The sequence below is a fragment of the Lissotriton vulgaris genome, chromosome 7 (genome assembly GCF_964263255.1).
Source record: "Lissotriton vulgaris chromosome 7, aLisVul1.2, whole genome shotgun sequence".
Lineage (NCBI taxonomy): Eukaryota > Metazoa > Chordata > Amphibia > Caudata > Salamandridae > Lissotriton > Lissotriton vulgaris.
Genome location: NC_141695.1, coordinates 1697637856 through 1697659204, shown reverse-complemented (window position 1 = coordinate 1697659204; position 21349 = coordinate 1697637856). Strand labels below are relative to the sequence as shown.

The window sequence follows — 21349 nt, the reverse complement described above, 5'->3', positions numbered from 1 at the left end:
AAGAAGTTGTTGAGTGTTAAGTGTTCCTTCTCTAAAATGCCAAAGTACAAATCAAGCTGCGTGTGCTAAGTGTGATTTCAAAAGTGTCAAGTGCTAAAACATCCTTTCTCTAAAGTGCCGATGTAGAAATGAAAATGCTAAATGCTAGGTACATAACTATCCACATATAGATATATGCATACTAAGGGCCTGATTCTGATGCGGTTAGGAAGGCCTCCTAACGTCCAAATTTGACTCGGGAACGTGTCTTTCCCACCGAGGGTCCGATTACGGTTAGGAAAGCATTCCCACCTAGGACCCGATTACGATACAGTTAGGAACATAGGCTCCCAATGTAGTCAATTCATATCTGGAAGCATCCGAATGGATCGTACTCAGTCGGTTGGCTCTCCCCATCCGATTCAGTTGGAAACCATTCCCCAACCCATTTGGTGCGGAAGCTTTACCAACTTGCATCAGAATCGGGCCCTGAAAGTGAAAATGTATTCCACTCTAGAGACAGCTGAATACTTTCGCCAACTCCTATACACTTATTATGATCTTATTTAAAACCTGTATAAATGGGCCGGAGTATTTCAAGATTTATGCAAAGCTTCTACCTTTCCCAAATCGTATTGAATTGTGCTGCTCCCTTAAAAATTCCTGTTAGATTTGGGAGTCTCTAGTTGGCACAGGTAGGTACTTGTAACAAATAGGGACCCTTGCTCTAGTCAGGATAAGGGGATTACACTCCTAAATAACCCCTGCTCACTCCCTTGGTAGCTTGGCACAAGCAGACAGGCTTATCTCAGAGGCAGTGTGTAAAGCATTTGTGACCACATACAGTAACCCAGTCACAACACTACAGATGGACAGCACACAAGGTTTTATCAAAAATGAGTATACTTTATATAGATTTACCACAAGACCATAAACGTCAAAAATACACAATACTGTTACTTTAAGATGGTAGTTTAGCTTAGTTCAGTACAGTTCTTAAGATGCAACACTTTGCTTCAATGTACCTTAAGATGCGTAGCGCTTCCACAACAAGTAATGTTTCAGCGAGGGAAATGTGGCAAAGTTCCGGTGCAAAGAAATAAAGACGTGAAGATCTTCCAGATGCGGCACGCTTCTCCGGGGATGCGAGGAGTTCTCAGTTCGATGCGTGGACTGCAGCTGCGACACCCTTGCTCAGCGATGCAACGGCAACAGCTTCAGCTGCGACACTCTTCTCCCACATTTGCGTGAAGCTTCCGCACAATGCGACAACTACAGCAGCGACATCCTTGTTCAGAAATGCAATAGCAGCAGCTCCGATGGCGGCGCGCTTCTCGGGGGAAGCAAGGCGCTTTCCTCGTTGCGGTGCATTACGACAGTTCCATCGGCGACACCCTTGTACAGAACAGAAGTGCGACGGTAGCAACAGCGATAGCGACACGCTTCTTCCTCGTTGCGAGACTCTTCTCTCGGTGCGGTGCAATACGATAGCTCCAGCGCCGACACCCTTGTTTAGAAGTGCGACGGCAGCAGTGACGACAACCCGCTTCCTCTTCGTTGCGAGACGCTCCTCTCGATGCGGTGCAGTGCTACAACTCTAGCGGCGACACTCTTGTTCAGAAGTGCGACAGCAGCAGCAGCGACGGCGACACGCTTCTTCGAGTGCGCTTCCAGCTCCTTGTGACATGCAGTCCCTCAGAAAGCCCAAAACAGCAGCAGGCACTTCCAAAGAACTCTGGAGAGCTGGGGGGGTGAAGTATGTTGTCCCTGAGACTTCAGTAGGAGGCAAGCTCTTTTCCAAACCCCTGGAGATCCTTCACAAGTTGAAAGCAAAGAGCACAAAGTTCTTTCTCCTCTCTTTGGCAGTAAGGCAACCACTGCTGGCCAATCCCTTAAGCAGAACTTCAGTTTAGGAATAATCTCTCCTCAGTTTCTTTAGGATCCTCTCCTCAGCAGAGGTTTTTTCTTGTAGTCCAAAAGTGATCTAATTTCTTGGGATCAGGGTCCCAATATGCAGGCCCGGACTGACCTTTGAGGGCACCGGGCAATTCCCCGGTGGGCCGCATGGTTGGGGGCCGGTTTTGGGCCCCTGGGGCCGTTTTTGTTACAGGGCCGTTATGCTGCAAAAACGGCCCTGTAACAAAAACGCCCGAAAACCGGCCCTGTCACAGAGCGCGGTCGCACCTCTCCCCCCTCCCCTCTCCTCCCGGAGGGGGAAGGGGGGCCGGCCGAGCACTTTGCCAGGGCCGGTTCTGGTTCCCAGTCCGGCCCTGCCAATATGTATACCCCAAAATCCTTTGTTCTCGGAGGGGAGAGGGCCTTTGCCCAGTCCAAACAAGTTCTGAAGCACTCTGTTTACCAGACGTCTCCTTTCCTTTCACAGTGCAGGGCAGAAGCATCAGATGCCCCACAGGAGGTGGAGCCAGCATTGTGGAATGCAAGTATAGCCCTGGAGCACTTTGTTGACAGGACTTCTTCTCTTCTTTCAGTGTGCAGGTCAGAGACATCAGCCACACCCCAGGAGGTGGAGCCAGCATTGTGGAAGGCAGGCACAGCCCTATTCAATGTTCAGGTGCAACTTCTCCCTCCCATCTAGATGCAGATCTCCCTATTCACCACTGGGCTGACTCATCCTGTCTCTTGGAATCCCCAGGCCTGTCACTCACAAACTCCAAACAAGGAACAACAACCTAGCAGAGGCAGTCTTGAAAGGTTAGGCAAGAAAATACATACTTTCTAAAAGTGGTATTTTCAAACACAGAATGTTAAAACCAACTTCACTAAAAGATGCATTTTATCATTCTGAGTTCAGGCATACTAAACTCGAATTTCCACCATGTTCTCTGAGTCAGTTAGGATTATAAGAATGTAATAATCTAACTGCCCATTATGGCCTACGGAGAACAGATAGCCTTGCAATAGTGAAAAACGAAAATGGCTGTAATTCACTATTAGGACATGCCACACACACCAGGGCATGTCCTACCTTATACTAACAATGCACCCTGCCCTTGGGCCTACCATAGGGGTGTCTGATATGAAGAAAAGGGAAGGTTTAGGGACTGGCAAGTGGGTGCACTTGCCCAGTCAGCATGGCAGTACCAGACTGCATGCAGGCTCTGCAATGGCAGACCTTAGACACATTTTACAAGCCTGCTTCTGTGGGTGGCACAACCAGTGCTGCAAGCCCACCAGCAGCATTTGGATTTACACCCCCTGGGCACACTAAGTGCACTGTACTGGGTCTGACAAGTAAACCAAATAGCCAAACATGGAACCACTGATTAATACATCAATTTACAGTAGGGAGCACTTACACTGTGGCACTGGACAGCAATGGCACAGTGCCCCAAGCATCTAACACCAGCAAAAATAAATGAGGCAACAGCAAAAATGGAAGGGAGACCCACGCCAATGGTGCCAGGTCTAAAAATTCCTTATTAACCTTTTCTTCCCACATTTTTAGCTTTGGTGATTCGGCGGATTGCCATAATGCCATCATTGTTGACCTCGCCAACAACATTGCTATATACCACCAATGCTTGGCTGAAATGGGGCTAATACCTAAATGTTTTGAGCAGCCCAACAAAACAGCATTCACATGTACTGAATACTATTTCCAGATGGAGCTCCACAGACAGCCCTCTCAGTACCTCTTTTCAAAAGTTTTGAACATGTTTGCATCTCCAAATAATATGTATTAAGGTGACCAATCCTGTGCATCTAGGGCACCTCCCAAATATTCTAGTATTCCATTTATGTAGCAAGCCAGGAGTGTAATATCCCATCCATTGAGAATATAGGTGCATTTTACAAAAATAGAAACCACACAACAAGGTCCAAAACTTCCAACTACTGAGCCTGGGTTAAATTTACCCCATTCCTTTGTGACCACTTGGCTTTCATGCCTAGGAACTGGGTCAAGATGGTAGTTACCTCTAAATTCAGCCATTTTACCCATTGAGACTGTTTTGAACAAACCTGCACATTATGAAAGAGAGCCCCAAGTACCTCCTGGGTTTTTTGAATTTGTAGTGTGATTGGAGTTTCTTTATGATAGGCGTAATCTGATGATATAGCAGTTTATCCTTCCTCCAGAAGTTCAGAAAAAGAAACTGAGCATTCTCCCAAGAAATCAGGGCCACATTCCACACCACACCCAGTATGCAACTTCCCCCTAACTATATTTCTCCAATTTAAAAGTTACCCTCTTCAGCTGCACAGAACACCAAATATGAATAGGACTTTCAGCATGAATATTTGGAACTTGTAACCATCAAAACAATTGCTTATGCTTAGTTATACAAGCCTTGCGTGTGTGATATCTAATCTTTTTTAGGTTCTTCTCCAAAGGAATTTTGGGATTTAAGAAAGAATGGTGTTTCTTCAGCCATGGCACCAAGAAAAGAATTATCAAACGTTTTTCACTTGTCAGAACAGCATACCTAGCATAGGGGGTCATTAGGATGGCGGACGGACCTGCGTCTGTCCGCCACCCCCGAGGTGGAGGGAACGTCCGCAAGGGCAGCGGCGGTCCCTCCATGCCAATTAGGATGTAACCGCCACCCTGGCGTCACATCCTTTATCTTTAACTGCTGCTTGAAGTAGCACCCACCGCAATGTTAAAAATGAATGCATTGCATTTGCATGCACAAAGCAGCAGGCACCGTGCGGTGCCTGCCGCTTTGTGCATGCAAATGCAAATGTAGGGTACCCCCCATGTGCACCCCCACTCCCCTTCACCCTACAAGCAAAGGTCCACATGCTTTTCCACGGCGAAAAAACCGCTGTGGAAAAGCATGTTTACACATGCTTCCTAATTTGGCTGCCGGTGTCTTGCTGACACCGCCACCAAATAGCAGGCTACACCCCACGGATCAGTGGCGGACGGACCTGCCGTCCGCCGCTGATCCTACCGCCATCCTGGTCTGGCGTTTGGTGTTCACAGGGACTGCAGCGGTGAATCCGCATCCTCCGGCCCGGAGGATGCGGATTCACCGCCATCCATTCGGCAAATGGGCATTATATTTATGCAGATTCCCTCCCCTAATCTGATGGAGTGAAGACACGGAGCCTACTTTTTGCAGTAACCTTCCACTTAGAAATGATGAATGAGACAAAAGAAGCAAATTTGCTGCAGTGTAAAAGAGTAAATGTATACGTGTAGATGTACTCATGTGTAAATGTACCTTTGTAAATAGACCCCTTAGATAATTGAGTTACATGCCAAACCTCTCCCTGCACAATTTTCAAACTTGGCAGATTACAGTTGTTACTGAAGAAACTATGCCTGATTTCTCTGAATATTACTCTGGCACTGCACAGAATATGATTCTAGCAGCAGTCTTTGCAGCAAATGTACCCATACTATTCCTGCAATGGGCTGATCGATATGGAGCTGCAGTCTAAGATTACTTATGCAAATTAGCTTTTTATAGATTGAATGCTTATTAGGTGAGAAGCCCGACCTCTGCACCGCGCAAATCACAACACCTGAATAGAGCCAGCAGAGCGTTGATAATGACTCAGGCTTCTTGATGTGGGCGAGACCTGAGGAAACAAAGGCCAGCACACAAACCACCATTTAATTGGAAGAAGTCAATCAGAGAGTAGGGTCTGCTTCACCAAACCTATTCAACCGATACATTCTAAAGAATATGTGTCAGATCTTAAGGTTAGCAAATAATTCATTAAGAGTGTCTCTTATCTCCTTGCTCTGACTGTAGCGGTCTGAGAAGTACAGCTACACACTAGTGTCTCAATGGGAAGGTTCTTAGCTCCTCCTTCTACAGCTATGTATTACTAGGAGGTGGTGTTTACATTCTCTGCCTGTCTAGTGGAGAAGTGTGGCTCAATGGTTAGAGTGGCAGACCCTGATGTAGCGGTCTGGCCCGGACCAGGGTTCAATTCCTTCCTCGGCAGGCTCTTGGGCTTAATTTCCCTGGACCTGATAATTCTCGCCTCGGTGCCTATTCTGATCATGAGCCCCACTCTGCACCTCTGGGCAATAGCTTGCTTAATCTCCACAACGGCCCCAACAGTGCTAGGATGCCTGGTTTCACCTTGGGGCTGCCCAGGAGTGGGCATTTCACAGGGAAAGGCCAGGAAGGGTTCCACACCAGTATGTGTACAGCGCCTTGAGACCCCTTTGGGGTGATACGTGTGCTATATAAGCACTACATTTACATTTAGTAGCATTATACCGCTACATGTGCTAGTGACCACAGACTTATAGGACTTCTTCTGTCAGCAGAAAAGAAAAAACAAAACCAGCAGGGTTATTTGCAAATGAGCAAGCAAAACATGCAGGAAAAAAACACACAGACACTGTATTTAAAATAGGATGGGTCTGGATCCACAATCTAGTATGTAGAGGGTTTAGGTCACAGACTGAAAGTCAGTGTTAGGAGGGGGAAGGAACTGCACCTGTATTTTCCTGTTAGCCCCTCCAGATGGCAGTGAGAGGGGTATAGGTGGACATTTCCATAGTGATAGCCGGGTGACATGAGGACTGAATGGGTGGGGCTTTGTTGCCATGTTGACCAACGCGGGTGCCTCACTGGCCGGGCGAATGGATGGACATGCCTGAAGTTAGCTTGGATCACATTGTTCTGGAAGACCTGAGCTGAATGAGAGTTGGAAGTTACTGTGCAATTAGGGACAGTCTTCTGAGGGGACTGGTGTTTCACACCCCACAAGATTGGGCCAAAGTGTCACCTTATTGTTAGGTTCCAATCAGCTTTACGGAATTTGTAAACATATATCAATATCACGAACTAACGGAGACACTTCTTTTCCCATCCCAAGTGGTCAAATTTCTGCAAATCTTCGAAATATCTACGTTAACCTGACATATCACACAATTGAAACAAAGATACCTATAAGCATTAAAAGAGTCTCTTTCCTTCACCTCGCCTTGAAGCAGCCGGATTCCTCTTAAGCGCCAGGTTGTAGCGCCACTGTTATAGCCTTTTGCCCAGAAGCACAAAACGTCTCTGCATATTTTCTAAAACAGTTTGTTATTTTCCACCATTATGTGTGTTGCTCATACCATACATAAGAACGTCCAGAGTTTCAACAGTCACAATTGATATCAATGGGATTCTGTAGCACCCACTGAGATATAGAATTGGGTATTTGGCATCAAGGAACCATACGGATACCTTATTACAGATTTTACTTCTGCTGGAAATTTAAAATGGTAATAAGCTGGAAGGGCATTACTGTCCCGGAACAACCTTTGGAATGAACATCAAGACAGCTTTGGCTCAGCTTGCACAAAAGACATAATCCACAAGTGGTCAGAAGCCAGTCTATCAGGCAACAATTAAGATTTTCTCCCAGGCGGCTGCCATTCAGTCCAAAGAACAAAGCCACCTCTTTTCACTTAGATCCTTTTTAGTTTGCTAGTGAGGCTTAAAATATAGTTCATCAAGGTCAGGAAAAACTGTTCTTTAAATTAAGAAATGTAAGTTTCATTCTCCATTTCTTCAATTATATCAAAGCTTCCTTTGAAGTTACAAGCCTTACGTTTTATAAAGAATATTTATGTGAACTCGTTTTGGTATTTTACTTGGCTTGTGCAGTGAAGTAGTAAAATTATTATAAAGAAGTGACTTCAATATCTAACGAAAACCTCCTAATGTGTCTATTATTACAGGCAGGCTGTGGCATCAGATCTTTTTTGTTACACGCAAATTAAAACTCCTTTTCAACAGAGTCTTAGGCTAGTATTCAGAATATTTCATTAGATATCTCCTGGGAAGTTGCCAGGGGAGTCATTTGTAGAATTATAGATCCACTTGCCCATCGCACAAAAACAAGACTTAATGGATAAAAAAGTGTTTTTTCTGAGTTAGGGGAGGGTCAGAGATATTTGAAGGGAACTATCAAGGGGGTTTATCTCCGTTTTTTTGGCTTTAAAAGCCAAGAAAGCGGAGATAAAGTTATCTCCCTATTACCTAGCTGTCGCTAACACCAGTTAGCGACAGCTAGTAGGAGATAGCGACCATCTTGGGCCCCGCTTTGCATGTCAGTGATATTTATCACTAATGACATGCAAAGTGGGCGTGCCAAGATGTTAGCGTCTGGAAACAGTCGCTAACATCGCTATCTCCTATTACCAACTTTTGGAGATATTCGCGCTAAGCGCAAATATCTCCAAAAGCTAACGCCTGCCTGAGCAGTTCTTAGCCATGTTATCCAATGGGAGGTGGATAACATGGCTAAGAGCATTAGCTCAGTAATGCATGAATATCGCTGACTTTTCAGCGATATTCATGCGTTGCGGCGATTTTTATCGCTTAGGAGATAAACCTTGATAATACCAAGGTTTATCTGCGATAAAAATCGCCGCACCTCAGAGGTAAATTTTTGTCTCTAACCAAGCAATAGCGATAATTATCGCTATTGCTTGGTAATATGCCCCCAGGATCTACATTGCATAATTCAGGGTTCTCCAAAGTCGGCCCTGGAAGGCCGAATCCATGCCAGATTATTAAGATAACAACATTTATCTAAATGTGATAGGCTACAAATCTCGCATAAATGGTGAACTTCTGCAGTTTGCACATGGCAACAGCCTTGTGAGTCTGTGGATGCAGCCATCTTACTATGAAAAAAGACTAGACCGCTAACATAAATAATCATTCTGCTCATCCATGCATAATCCACAAGGAACCCAGAGAGCATTTTGGGGACTATCCTTGGTTCTGAGGATATTCCCTCCATTACAATAATATATTGTGCTGTTTGGATCTGATCCAACCTTGTTTGTGTTGTGGTAAAACAGTCTAACTCAACGTGCAAACATGCAAAATGAACCTGCTCTTCTAACTTCGTGTGAAATGTTCTTTACTATGGGCTTAAACTATTATTAGGCAGCAGGGAGACCTGTAAGCAAATATGTTCTAGTAGTCTTTAATTTATTTCTTCAGATTCTTAGTTCAGTTTCAGTGTTTTTGTGCTTCTCCTTGTCATCACCATTCTCCAAACGCAGAATAAAGTTAGAATTAGTACTCTGGACTTGTTTAGTTCATTTCTATAAATTGAAGGCACACATATGATCCCAGTGCTGGTAGAAACATGGATATATTCATTTGAGGAACAAGGCACATTCAGTCCCCTTGTACTCAGAGCTTTGGCTGAACCTCTCGCTGCTGTATATAACGCAACCTTCACTTAGGTTCTAACATTGGAGATTTGGTCAGTGTGAACTTGGGTAGCACATTTTAAGAAGGTGTTTGTAGCTCTTGAGCTGGTTCATCTGCGGCATGCCCCACAAAGTATTGCGTGGTTCTTCCAGTTGAGAGCCAAGCCCCAGTCCGCAGGCATGTATAGGAACCAATGCTTTTCTAAGGCACCCTGGACTTCCTGTTTGGAAAAGCAGTCTTGGGCCTTTGAGCCCTATCTTGGAGCTCACTGTCCCCTGGCTCGTCATCATATATACTCCTTCATGACTGGGTCATGTTCAACTAGAAGTCAAGGTGGGAGCGGACGGAACAAGCAACCACAGCATGAATGTCTTGTCATGTGTGGGGACAGGTTGATGTGGAAAACATAACATATTCTTCTGTTTTGTGACTTTGTCCTAAAAGCTAAAGGAGTGAGTTCAGTCAAAGCAGTTATGCCTAGGCATTAGATTATAAGAACTCGCGTGGAACCTGGCACTTAAGCTCCAACAAACATGTGCTATATAAATGCATTATCAACTATCAAATCACAAAAGAAACTGCAGCATTCTTGTTAACAGTATGATTTTTTGGGAAGATGGAGAAGCAGAGGGCTAAATGCCTCAATTCTTCTAAGACCTATGCACTCCTCTTGTAGTCCCTTGATCCATGGCATGTTGTAGTATTTATTGTTACTTTTATTGCGTGCATTTTGACAAATATTAAGACAGAGTCACTTTCTTGACCTGTGTGCTCTTTTCATACAGTTATGGGTCTATATCGATGAATTGTGAAGGTTGTTTGATTGAGTTTGGTCAGTAGATATTTTTTAAATGGGTTGTATGCCAGAATATTAGGAGAACTACATTGTCGCACAAAAATATCACAGCCTAAGAACAACTACAAAAGCATTGTGAAGGTAAAATGTGTAAGTACATATTTACTACTCCTAGTTCCACATCTAAGTCCTTTCAAAGGTAAGTATATCATCAAGGTACATATACATGGAGGCAAGATTGGCAAGTTGCTACTCAGCTAGACATTCTTACCTTCACAACATTTTTGCACTTAATATTCAGGCCACAATGTTTTTGTCTAATGATAGTCTCTCTTGGGTTTTCTGTTAGAAATCAATTTAAATGTCTGGTTACATAGAAGTTTTATAGGTCAATGTGAAGCTATAATGAGCCTGATATAGGAGGTAAAGATATTTTTTGAGTGGTATGTGCCATATTTTACTTGACAGCGGTAGGTTGATCGGCACTATGCAGCCTGTTTAGATTGTTTGTCAGTTTTCATTAGCCAGGTGAGTATCTCCCTGTCAATGATGATTTCGGTGGGGAGGGCTGTGCAGTTCTTTATAGTGACCCACTATCTTTTTATTATACATTTATATCTATTATGGAATACAAATTATACATTCAGGTCCATACTTTGCAATGAGGCACTTCCCTTACAAGGAGCCAAATGAGTCCCTCATTCCAAGTTGTGTGATAATGGCTTTCAATAAGAACCTTTTAGTACAACGATTTTACATTAACCAATATGCAAATATAAATGGTATGGGTATGAAATAATTTTTGTGCACCCAGTTCTGAGAAAATATAAAGAAACCAAGCAATAAGTAATAAGTGTAGTGCCATATTTGAGTGCTATGCTTTACTGTTTTGCAAGCTTTACTGTTTAGTCTGATTTTACAGTTTATGAATTGCATGTGTTAATTGATTGCAAGCATAATTTTAATTTTGTATGTTTCAAATCACCGCAATAAACTAATCTCAATCAAATGATGTCCATCATTTCTTAAATTTCCATTCGGGATTGTGACATAGATCTTAGGAACATTGGCCAAACACCAGAAAATTGCACAGCGTCAAAGTGAGATGGAGAGAGGCGTAGAAATCTACACCCAAAGTGACGCAGCTCTCTGGCGAGCATGGAGCTTCAAAAAATATTGGGTAGGGTTGGGTTTTACCATTAAATAAAGCTGTATCAAACTTTTGTAATACTGTGTGACGTAAGGTTACTACTCAAAGACTGTTGGCAGGATACCAGTGAATACAAAATTCAAATTCAAAAGTATTGTCACTGTCATGTCTTTAGAGCACTCAGCTAAGTAACATGGGTCAAAACAAGTAATATGTATTCGGAAGATGTAAGAAGCATTGGGTTACATGAGAATATTTCAGTGCACCAGTTCATGGACATAACATAACATGATCTGGGTTAGAGCTGTAGAAATGTAAGGAACAGAGGGCTTGAAAACATGGCGGCCTCAGATTTGTGGCACAGCGTGAATGAGTGTCACTCGCCCTCTCCACCTTGCTTATGAAGCAGTGCTTAAAGTGTGCGGGTGGTTTCCCGGTGGTCTGCACCGGCACTTAATTGTCAGCACCGGCTCTAGTGACAGTCCATCAGCATGGTGGCGCTGTCTGTTTAATTTTGAGATGAGCGCAACAACCATGTTTATTAGGTCAATACCATTGAAAATGATTAATACCAGCCTCTCATGCCATTAATATAGCTTTGTGTGGCCTTAAATAGCACTTCCAGGAGTGCGTTGGTTTTGTGTTATGGTAGTACCGCCGCTGGAAGGGTATGGGTGGTGCACACTACAGTGGCCTTCCGAAGAGGGCCCTGGTACTTATTTTTTTCAAATTAAACATTGTTATGAAGTATAACAAAGTGTGCACATACGTAGGACGTGGACTCCATGCTTGAGGGACTGCACGCGGCTGGGCTCCACGGACATGCTGAGAACGGTCTGCTGACCACCAATGGTGCACACCTGGCTCTCCTGGTGCGCCTGCTTGAACATGACGATTAGCTGGTTTGCGATGATGGTGTTCAGGACGGAAATGACGACCATGGGGAACACGAAGGAGAGGAAGGCGTTTATCTGTGGAGAAGGAAAGACCAGGTCAGGTGCAATGCTTGATAAGAATGTATTATGTTACAACGCATTCATTTACAATGCAAGCCTTTACAATGCAGTTTTTACATCGCAACATCCTTTATAATGCATTCTTTTACATAGCGTGCCATTACATTTCATTTTCAGAAACTACCTTTACAACGCATTCCATTGCATCGCATTATCCCTTTACAATGCATACCATTACATCGCATTTAAGGTAAGTGTTGGATAGTATAGGGGTAATAATTACTATTCTAACTCCAGTTAGTGCAACAGTAGGGTAAGTTTGGATAGTGTAAGGGTACTATGCGTTGTAATGGGATGCAATGTAATGACTTGCGATGTAATGCCTGCGTTGTAGTGACATGCGTTGTAATGGCATGCGTTGTAGTGACATGCAATGTAATGGCTGCATTGTAATGGCATGCAATGTAAAGGATGTTGCAATGGTTCCTTGGAGTTTAGGGCCTGTTCGAGCTCATCTGCTGAGCATGAATAATTAAATCAAAACCACACATAAAAGTATCTTATTTGGAAAACTCAATATTTCTACACAGATAATACTAAAAAGTAACTGAAAACTAGGGTGCATACGAAGCAACATCTGGTACTGAAGGTGCAGTTAATCACAGCTCTATTTTAAAGGTGTTCAAAATTATTGTCACAGTTGTTTCACAGAAACAATGTGAACAATGGAACAAACTAAGTTGAAAAGAACATATTCCCAGTATAATTGTATGAAATTGGAAGCACAGGCCACATTTCTTTTAGCTAATAGAGACAAAGTCAAGATGTCCAGTCTGCAGGGGTCTTATCGATGTTTCGACCCTGCAGCGTCTGTCCGATGGTCATCATCAGGATTCTGGCAGCATAGAATAGCACTGCAACATGATTCACTTTTTTTTATTTTCAGTCAAAATTGAGTATGGTGAAAATTGCAGAAAGATTTCAGTGAAAACCAGCAAACATTACAGTGGTACTCTGAAGGTAGCATGCCATAGGGTTTGCATAAGTAGATGGGAATTGGTGGAAATATGTCTTGTAGCAACCAGATAAGAGTCAATGTCATTGCATTAATAAGGGAACCAGGGCCGGCTTCAGCACTGGTGGCGCCCGGGGCGACAATCATTTTTGGCACCCCCCCACCCTTAGACAACATCCTCAGATTCTCTCACTACCATTGGAAAAGTGCCCCTCATCTTTTCAATCATGTTTCTGCTAAAAGTAAGCTCCTCCTCCACAGATCTGCGTCTAGTGCGACCGCACCTTTCACTCTACCCTAAAGCCAGCCCTGAAGGCAACCCACCCTATCGATTCACCCAAATATTAGAAATAGTGGCAGTGGATTCACACACATCCTTTGAACTCCTATTACATCAAGTCATTTATTCCTTGTCTCACACATTGCCGACCAGTAGCCTCTTATTTGCTTCTGAAAGGCCATGGGAAGAGCAACGAGTGAGAACTATCAAAAGTAAGAATGCCTCTCAGTGTCCAGTCTCTCTCACTGGGTTCATGGCCCCTGAGACCTGGTATAGCAAGGGCTGTGCCAGGGGCACTGCATGTAAACCAGAAGCAGCAGCTGCTACATCTGGCTGCTCCTGGCCCCTGTTCTCTTATTCTACCATGCAAAAGGTGGACCCTCTTTTCCGGAACCTGTCCGGGGGGTAGCTTGGTCAGTAAGATTGGGGCGGTGGGGTCTTCAGTTTTCCCACAATCATGCTGGCATATCATGTTAACATACATCATCTGAGAAGCAGTACATCGCGGGGGGGATTTTAAGGGGCAGTGAAAGGGGAGAGCAGTAAGGATTGTTAGCTGTACTTAAAGCAAAATATTTTGGGAAAAAAACAAAATTTTTAAGAACTTCAAAACAAAGAGGAGAGAGAGTGTGTGTGTGGGTTTGTGTGTTAGTCTGTGTGTGCATATAAAATCCTAAGTGAATCCGACTGACACCTCACCATACCCGATTGAAAGCACCTGTTCCTAACTACTTACCATCTAATACCTTTATTAGGGGGGTGTAATGCCCTTAACACCTCCCCTGAAACTATGCTCCTGGAACCTGTAGATAGCATCCCCATCTTCCCCTATGGATGGATTATACAAACCTTTTCTCCAACAACCACAACGTGATGGTGGCTCACCGGCCAAGGCTTAAACAGTCAGTTAGTACCTACTCTACTGATGAAGTAATGCTAATGATATACTTTCTTGAGAAAGGATGGGACCCCCCTCTTGAAACCAAGGGGCAACAGAGGGAATTATTTTACCAGGTTGGCACGGGCGGCTCCTCTGCTATGGCTGAGGAGCGCCGCCCCCTACCAGCATTTTTAACAGTGTAAAAAATTAAACAATAATAAAATGGGTTTAAACCCCGTTTTATTATCATTTTATTTTTCCTTGTGCTGAGGCTTGGGGGTGGGGCCAAGATGGTGACAGACTGGGTGGCGAGTGCTGGGCACTGCCATCACTGCGCATGTGGGTTTTGCCAGATGTCTCAGGCCAGGCAAACCCACATGCGCAGTTACGCATGTGGAGTTGGAGATAGCAGGCACAGGCTCCCAGTCTGTAGTGGAGTGCAAATCATTGGCACTCAGGCCAGTTCTGAAGCTTCTCTCATAATGAGAGCAACTTCAGGATTGGCTGCAGGCTAGGTTGGCAGCCTGTGCCTGCCCAGCAGTGGAAAGAGGTCAGCAGAAGAGCGCAACACAATCATGGAGGGGGCAAGTATGTTCTTTAAAAAAATAAAACATTTGTCTCCGTGGTCCTTCACTACCCCCCCCACCTCCTCTCCCGCCCGCCACTTTTTCCCAACACGATCCGCTGCTGCAGGCTTAATCTTTGGATGGTCATATGACAGAGAAGCAAATTATTCTGCTATTTCCCCTTTTATTTTCACTTTAAAGGTTACAAAATAAATTTGGAGAAATTATCAGACAAACCTCAGCACAAACACCGGAAGCAGCAGAGCAAGCTTCCGTCATTCACAAACAGAGCAACAACACAATCAGCACCAATTCATCCTCCCCAAAGAATAATCATGAACAAAGTCATGTGTGGCATGCAGTGCTTAGCCAGTATAAACAGCCTTTTGTTTTTCAACACTTGTTTTGTCATTGCATTGGTGATCTTTATTTCTGAGAAGCTTCCAACCTTCAACAATATTAAAAAATAAACCTCAGCTAACAGTAAAAATAGTTTTGTCCTCACCGAGCACATTTTGCAAAGGTAGTCTCTGGCACTGAAGGGAATTGCTTTGTGTGGGCGTGCTTTTTGTGAACGAGCAGAATGCCACCATTCACAGTGAAGTTCACCAATGGCTGAGGTGGGCGGACGCATTCCTCCATGGTGTGTACTCTAATGGGTGAAATTAAGGTGTGAATAACAGAGCAAATGTTCATTGGTTGAGGAAGGCTGGCTGAAAGAACAACAAGAACATTATCTGTATAATTTTAATAACATCAAAAGGTCTTGGTTAACGTCAGTCCTATAAATTAACAGGTACATGCATCAATATTGCTTTTTGCGATTCCTTAATTGCGAAAAATAAGGAATCGCAATTAAGGAATTGCAAAAAGAAATGCATCAAGAAATCGATAAATGAATTGCGATTTCTTAATATTCCTTAATTGCGACTCGCAAATTGCGAGTCGCAATTAAGGAATACCTCCCCATTCATTCTTATGGGCCTAGAGGCCCAAAGGAATGAATGGGAAGACATTCGCAATTTGCGATTAGCAATTAGCGCATCGCAAATTGAGAATGCGATTTCAAGGGTGCAGGGGTGTTCAAAGGACACCTTGTTGCATCCCTGAAATCAATCTGTGCACATATGTTGTGCACACACATGTCCTTAGGGCATGTGTGTGCACAACATGAAACTTTGAAAAAAGCACAAAAGTGAATTTTTCAAAGTTAATGCAAATTACTGTGAGGTTCAACCTCATGGTAATTTGCTCCCCCTAATTGCGGAAGCGCAATTTTTTTAAGTTTCATGCATTGCATTTAAGGAATCGCAAAATGTGATTCCTTAAATGCAATTGCAATTTGAGAATTCGCAAATATTTGCAAATTCTCAAATTGCGAGGGCCTTCACCCTTCATGCATTCCAAAAGCAGATTTTGCGATCGCAAACGGACGAATTTTGCGATTCGCACCGTTTGCGATCGCAAAATCCTTTGATGCATGTACCTGTAAGTGCATGGGCCCAAAGTTTTTCCCTGGAGCGTGATGCCAGCATTGTCAAATGCTGGGGGTTGCTCAGTCCCAAGGCTGCCAGATCTTGATCCCACATAATGCCACTTTCTTCCACCCCCTACACTTCCTGTGTCTTTATGTCACTCTAGTAGGTTTTTTTCGCCCCTCTTACCCCATTTCTCACAGTATTCCTAATTTCCTTCCTTTTTTCCCCTCCCTTTTTAGGTTGAAACCTACCAGACAGCGCAGCTATCTGGTTTGGTAAAAACGTTTTAAGGACAGTCGGGAATCTTCCCTGGGTACGCGCTCCTCCCTTTGCTTACCTTTGGCTTCGTGTTTTGTAATTCATAGTTGCTTGCTTTCTATTTTCTGGCTTTATTTGTTTGAGGCTGTCCAACGTGAGTAAATCCCTCTGTGGAGCATAGCCTATTTATTTTAATCGCCCACAAGTGCTGGCCTTCTGTAAACAAGCCTCTAACTCTTGTTCCTAATCTTGTCACGTTTGCTCTGCATGCAAAGGTTCAAAGACAGAGGTCAAATGGTGTTTCCCAAGGGAGCTTGGTGTTTACTTTTCTTTCTCTGACTTCATAGAGGATTTTTTGTGACAAAACAAAATGTAAATATGACACCCCACTCTATGCCACTCCATTCTATGACCACACCAAAACACTCCAGACCTCCCTCCTCCACGCCACTAACTTTTAGCCATGCTAAACAGCCGCCACGCTTGTGTACAACAAGGCTGAAACGCACTGGCCAAGCCAATAGCTCTTGCATAAGTGAGACCTATTGGCTTTGTCAATGGTTCTTCCCTTTTTGCCTTTCTCTTGCTTGCTCTTGGTAAAAAACTGATGATGAATAATAAGTCCTAAACCAACAAAATAAGTGCCAGGAAGGACTGGCACAAATTAAGCACTCGGGGATCCATGTATTGATGGCCGGTAAAATTTCTGAAACAACTGGACCTGAATTTTGTCTGGTTTGGTCACCTGTCTAGAGTTAGAAACAGACTTAAGAGTTTCTGAAATACAATAACTGTCTGAAGAAAGCGAACAGTTCAGAAGTTCTCTGAATGCATCTATAAATTACGACCAGGACATTGTGTTTTCTGTTAGTGCATTCGACCGTTCCCAGCCTCGAGACGATCTCTCTTTTTGCATGAGCGCGCTGCCTTATCCTCAAAGCTTCGACAAGAAAATTGAACAGCCCTTTGGGAGTTTCAGCACATGTATCTGTAATTCTCAAGAAAAGAACACTTTAATACATTTTCTGGTCCTGGAATAATCTTATGCGCAGTTCGCCGCTTTTCGATTAGTATGTCGTTTTGCTTTATTAGCAGAGAAAAGATGGAGCCATCTGTTTTTTCACTTTTTGCCTGCTGTGGAGTGCGCCATCAGTTTACTTCTTCTGGTTACTTTTGTGCCAGTCAGGCTTTTTTTTATTGCGGTGTCTTTTGAATGATCAGAGGGAGGGGCGGGGCTTCAACACGTTTTTACACTGGAGGGGATGGTTCTTATAAGATAATATGTCTGCAAGCTTTGGGATATATTAGTTAGTATGGCATAGATGCATCAAGGTAAAATCTGCTTGCAAAGGGGCAGATTCTCAGAATCTGCCCCTTTGCGACCGGTATTTTTGTATTTGGGATGCATCATCGCAAATGCAAAAATCGCAAATTAAGGAATCGCAAAATTGCGATTACTTGCATTTAAGGAATCTCAAATTGAGATTCCTTAAATGCAATGCATTAAAGTTTAAAAAATAGTGATTTCGCTAATAGGGCTCGCAAATTACCATGAAGTTGAACTTCATGGTAATTTGCAAAAACTTTGAAAAATGTACTAAAGTGCATTTTTCAAAATTTCATGTTGCGCACACACATGCTCTAAGGGCATGTGTGTGCGCAACATATGTGCACAGATCAATTTCAGGGGTGCAACAGTGTGCCCTTTGGACATCCCGGCACCCTTGAAATCGCATTCTCAATTAGCGATTCGCTAATTGCGATTCGCAAATTGAGAATGTCTTCCTATTCATTCCTATGGGCCTCTAGGCCCATAGGAATGAATGGGGAGGAATGGGGAGGTATTCGCAATTAAGGAATTTTAATAAATCGCTATTTTTTTAGTGATTTCTTCATGCATTGCATTTTGCTATTCCTTAATAGCGAATCGTTATTTTTCGCTATTAAGGAATAGCAAAATGGGTTCTTGATGCATCTGGGGGTTAGTGTCTGGGTAAGTACTGTAAAGTAAGTGCGTGGTTATCACTTTCATCAGAAATCGGATGCCGTGACGAAGCAAGGGTGTCATGGACCATTGTGCAAGAAAAGGAAATGTCACCCCGCCAGCCACAGTTTAGCAGCAGAAAATAGACTTTTCTGGGGTCCACCGGGTCCCTAACAACCGTGGGCCCCAGCGGCACTGCACCAGCTTTCCTACTATAAGCCACAATCAGTGCTTAATTTGTAAAAAAGTAGGTTCCAGGGCCCTCGCCAGGAGACCACTGCAGATGCGCAACCCATTGCCCCTGCCCGCACTGCCAATGACAATACCAATACATCACTTCTACAAATGTGAAAATTCTGACTATGCTGCGCCCCCAAAGTTATAAGAATGGTTAGGGGGGGATGATATGTCATTTTTAATGTACGTTGAAGTTTTAAAGATCTGTTGTTGTGTTCACCTCTAAATTCGATACACAGTGACACCATGTGGCAGACTATCATGACTGCCGGTGTTGACAATTAAGTGCTGGTGCTGAGCACCGGAAACCACTGGCTCAAATTAAGCACTGAAAGAAGCTTTCACATACTGTCCAGCTTTTGGAATTCCAATGAAGTTAGGACTAGGAAGATGTGGTTCAGTTATTATGTTCAGGGTATGAGAATAGCAGAGTGAAAATCACTTTTATTGGAAGTAGTCAGTTCTCAGGGATGATGGTGAATAGGGCATTTCTATGTTCAGCTCTCAATGTTCAGTTGACTTGAACTGAGCACATCAGATCATTTCTGGACAGAAATTGCATATGTTTCTGAGATGATAATTTTTCCTCTTCCTGGTATGTAAAGGGCAACAGAATGGAGAGCAGCTTTGAGGGTGGCAAAGCATGATTTGGGACGAGCGGTGACCAGAGCACCGCCAGTGTCAATTTTAAAAATAACCAAAACTATGACAAACAATTTTAGGTCAACTTTGAGAAGAAAATGTCCATTCATCAAATCAATTTAAGTTTATACAATGCACTCTTGGCCATGGCTTTGATATGATAATCTATGTGAAGTCTGTAATAAGGGGTAATCCGTAGGGATTTAGGAGTGGTGACAATATCAGTGTCAGATTCTACAGATCAGAATTCTTAAAGAGAGACAGAAAGAGTCTTGCTGCTGTGTTCAGGGGCGAGAAAGAGATATCTTTTTTTTTTGTGGATTCCTTTTTTTGTGGATTGAGCTTTAGTTTCTCCTGTGCCTTTCCTTGTCTGCATCCTAGCTGCATAGGTGTACAGGGATAAAACATGTTTCTGTAGTTGATCCGCAGGTGTCACGTCAGATTGACTGGTGGAGCACTTACGTCCAGTGTTAAGGTACAACTCTGGCCAAGGTGAGTGAGTGTGACATGGAGGGGGTAGGACAGAGGAGGGGAGCTTATAGCTGGTGAAATTTTACAGTTTTCAGGTATGAGGCAAGAGAAAGAAGGAAGGAGGAACTGAGAGGTCACATGCAGAAATGGGAAAACAACCTTTACAACGCGGGCAAAACATTGCAATACATTTACATCGCTGTTTTTAAAAAGCAACGACTTACACTGGAGGGTGCTCTAGACTAAGGAATAGTGTAATTTACTATTCCAACACCTTTCCTACTATTCATAGACTGGAGTTGAAATAGTAACTCAAACTAGTCCAGCGCAAGTCATGGTAAACGACTTGCCTTGCAAAAAAACAGTGATGCAATATACCGCGATCCAAATGATTGCGGTGTATCATCATACATCCGCAAAAATGGGGTGGAGAAGGAGGATGGCATGAGCGCTGATGTTCATAGGGACATTCGCGGTAGCAGTACCTACATCTAGCTTGCCCTTTGGTATCCATGACATTGACCTTAGTGTGCCATATCTTGATGGAGATGAGGGCACTGCTGGATGGAAAAGAAAGAAGTCAGGTCTCTTAGAGTCCTGCTACTTTGTGTAGATTGCACATACGGTTTTCCCTTGCCACTCAGATGCAAATAGAATGCAGTGGAAGATAGGAAGCATGGGTGGTGGTAGTGGTGGTGGCTAAAGGTGCAAAAAGAGAGTGTTAGGAAGAGGGACAACAGGAGGATGAAAGAAAGTCTATAGGCGTCTACTTATGTCTTGTGCAATCTTGACATTAAGGTCAGAAGTGTCATTTTCAGAAGTGTTGGGACCATGCAGCCACAGAGCTCATTGTCAGTCATCTCCCATCCAACCTACTTAGATCTGTGGGGATCGGGTCGTGAGGCAGGGATCCCTTCAGTTACAGGATGTGTCTAGACTTCTAGGGCCCTATTATGGGTGCCTAGGCTAGAAGCAGATGTTAGGTGAAGAGTCGGGGTACTCTGGTGCACATTTAACAGGAAAGACAAGATCTGACTCACTAGGTAGCAAATGGTGGTTTCATAATCCTGCAGAAGTTTACCATTTGTAAGCAGAGGTGAAGCGGGAGTTGCTGTGTGTGGTGAGTGGGATGTTGTCAGAAACAGAATGTGGTTCTAAGGGACCTGTTATACACAGTGTGCCCCCGGACTTAATCTTATAGGGTAAGCAGATCTTGTAAGTTAGCACTTCTTCTGGGCATGTGGAGGCTGGGGAGAAGGCTTATGCCATAGTCCTGCGGTCCCTATCTAGAACCTTCATTGAGCATTTAGCAGAAATCAGCTGCAGTTCAAGTCTATAGAAGTAAGGTGCCTTAGAGCCACAAAGATGGCAAGAAAGTGATATACATAAATAATTCAGATCAAAGTTTACCTGAAATAACATCTATGCACTGCGAGTGTGTTTAATATACACAATTTGTATTAATTCATCAAAAAAATACTGACAATATACATCGCAATTCGTTT

General features: G+C 43.5%; 1 protein-coding gene across 1 annotated transcript in view; it reads right to left on the bottom strand.

Annotated features, from left to right (window-relative positions):
* Positions 1-21349, bottom strand: part of NTSR1 (neurotensin receptor 1) — a 799660-nt gene that overhangs the window by 210137 nt on the left and 568174 nt on the right. The window contains exon 2 of the mRNA XM_086932828.1: positions 11847-12048. Within this exon, the coding sequence (XP_086788954.1) occupies positions 11847-12048 (202 nt within the window). The remainder of the gene's footprint in view (positions 1-11846; positions 12049-21349) is intronic.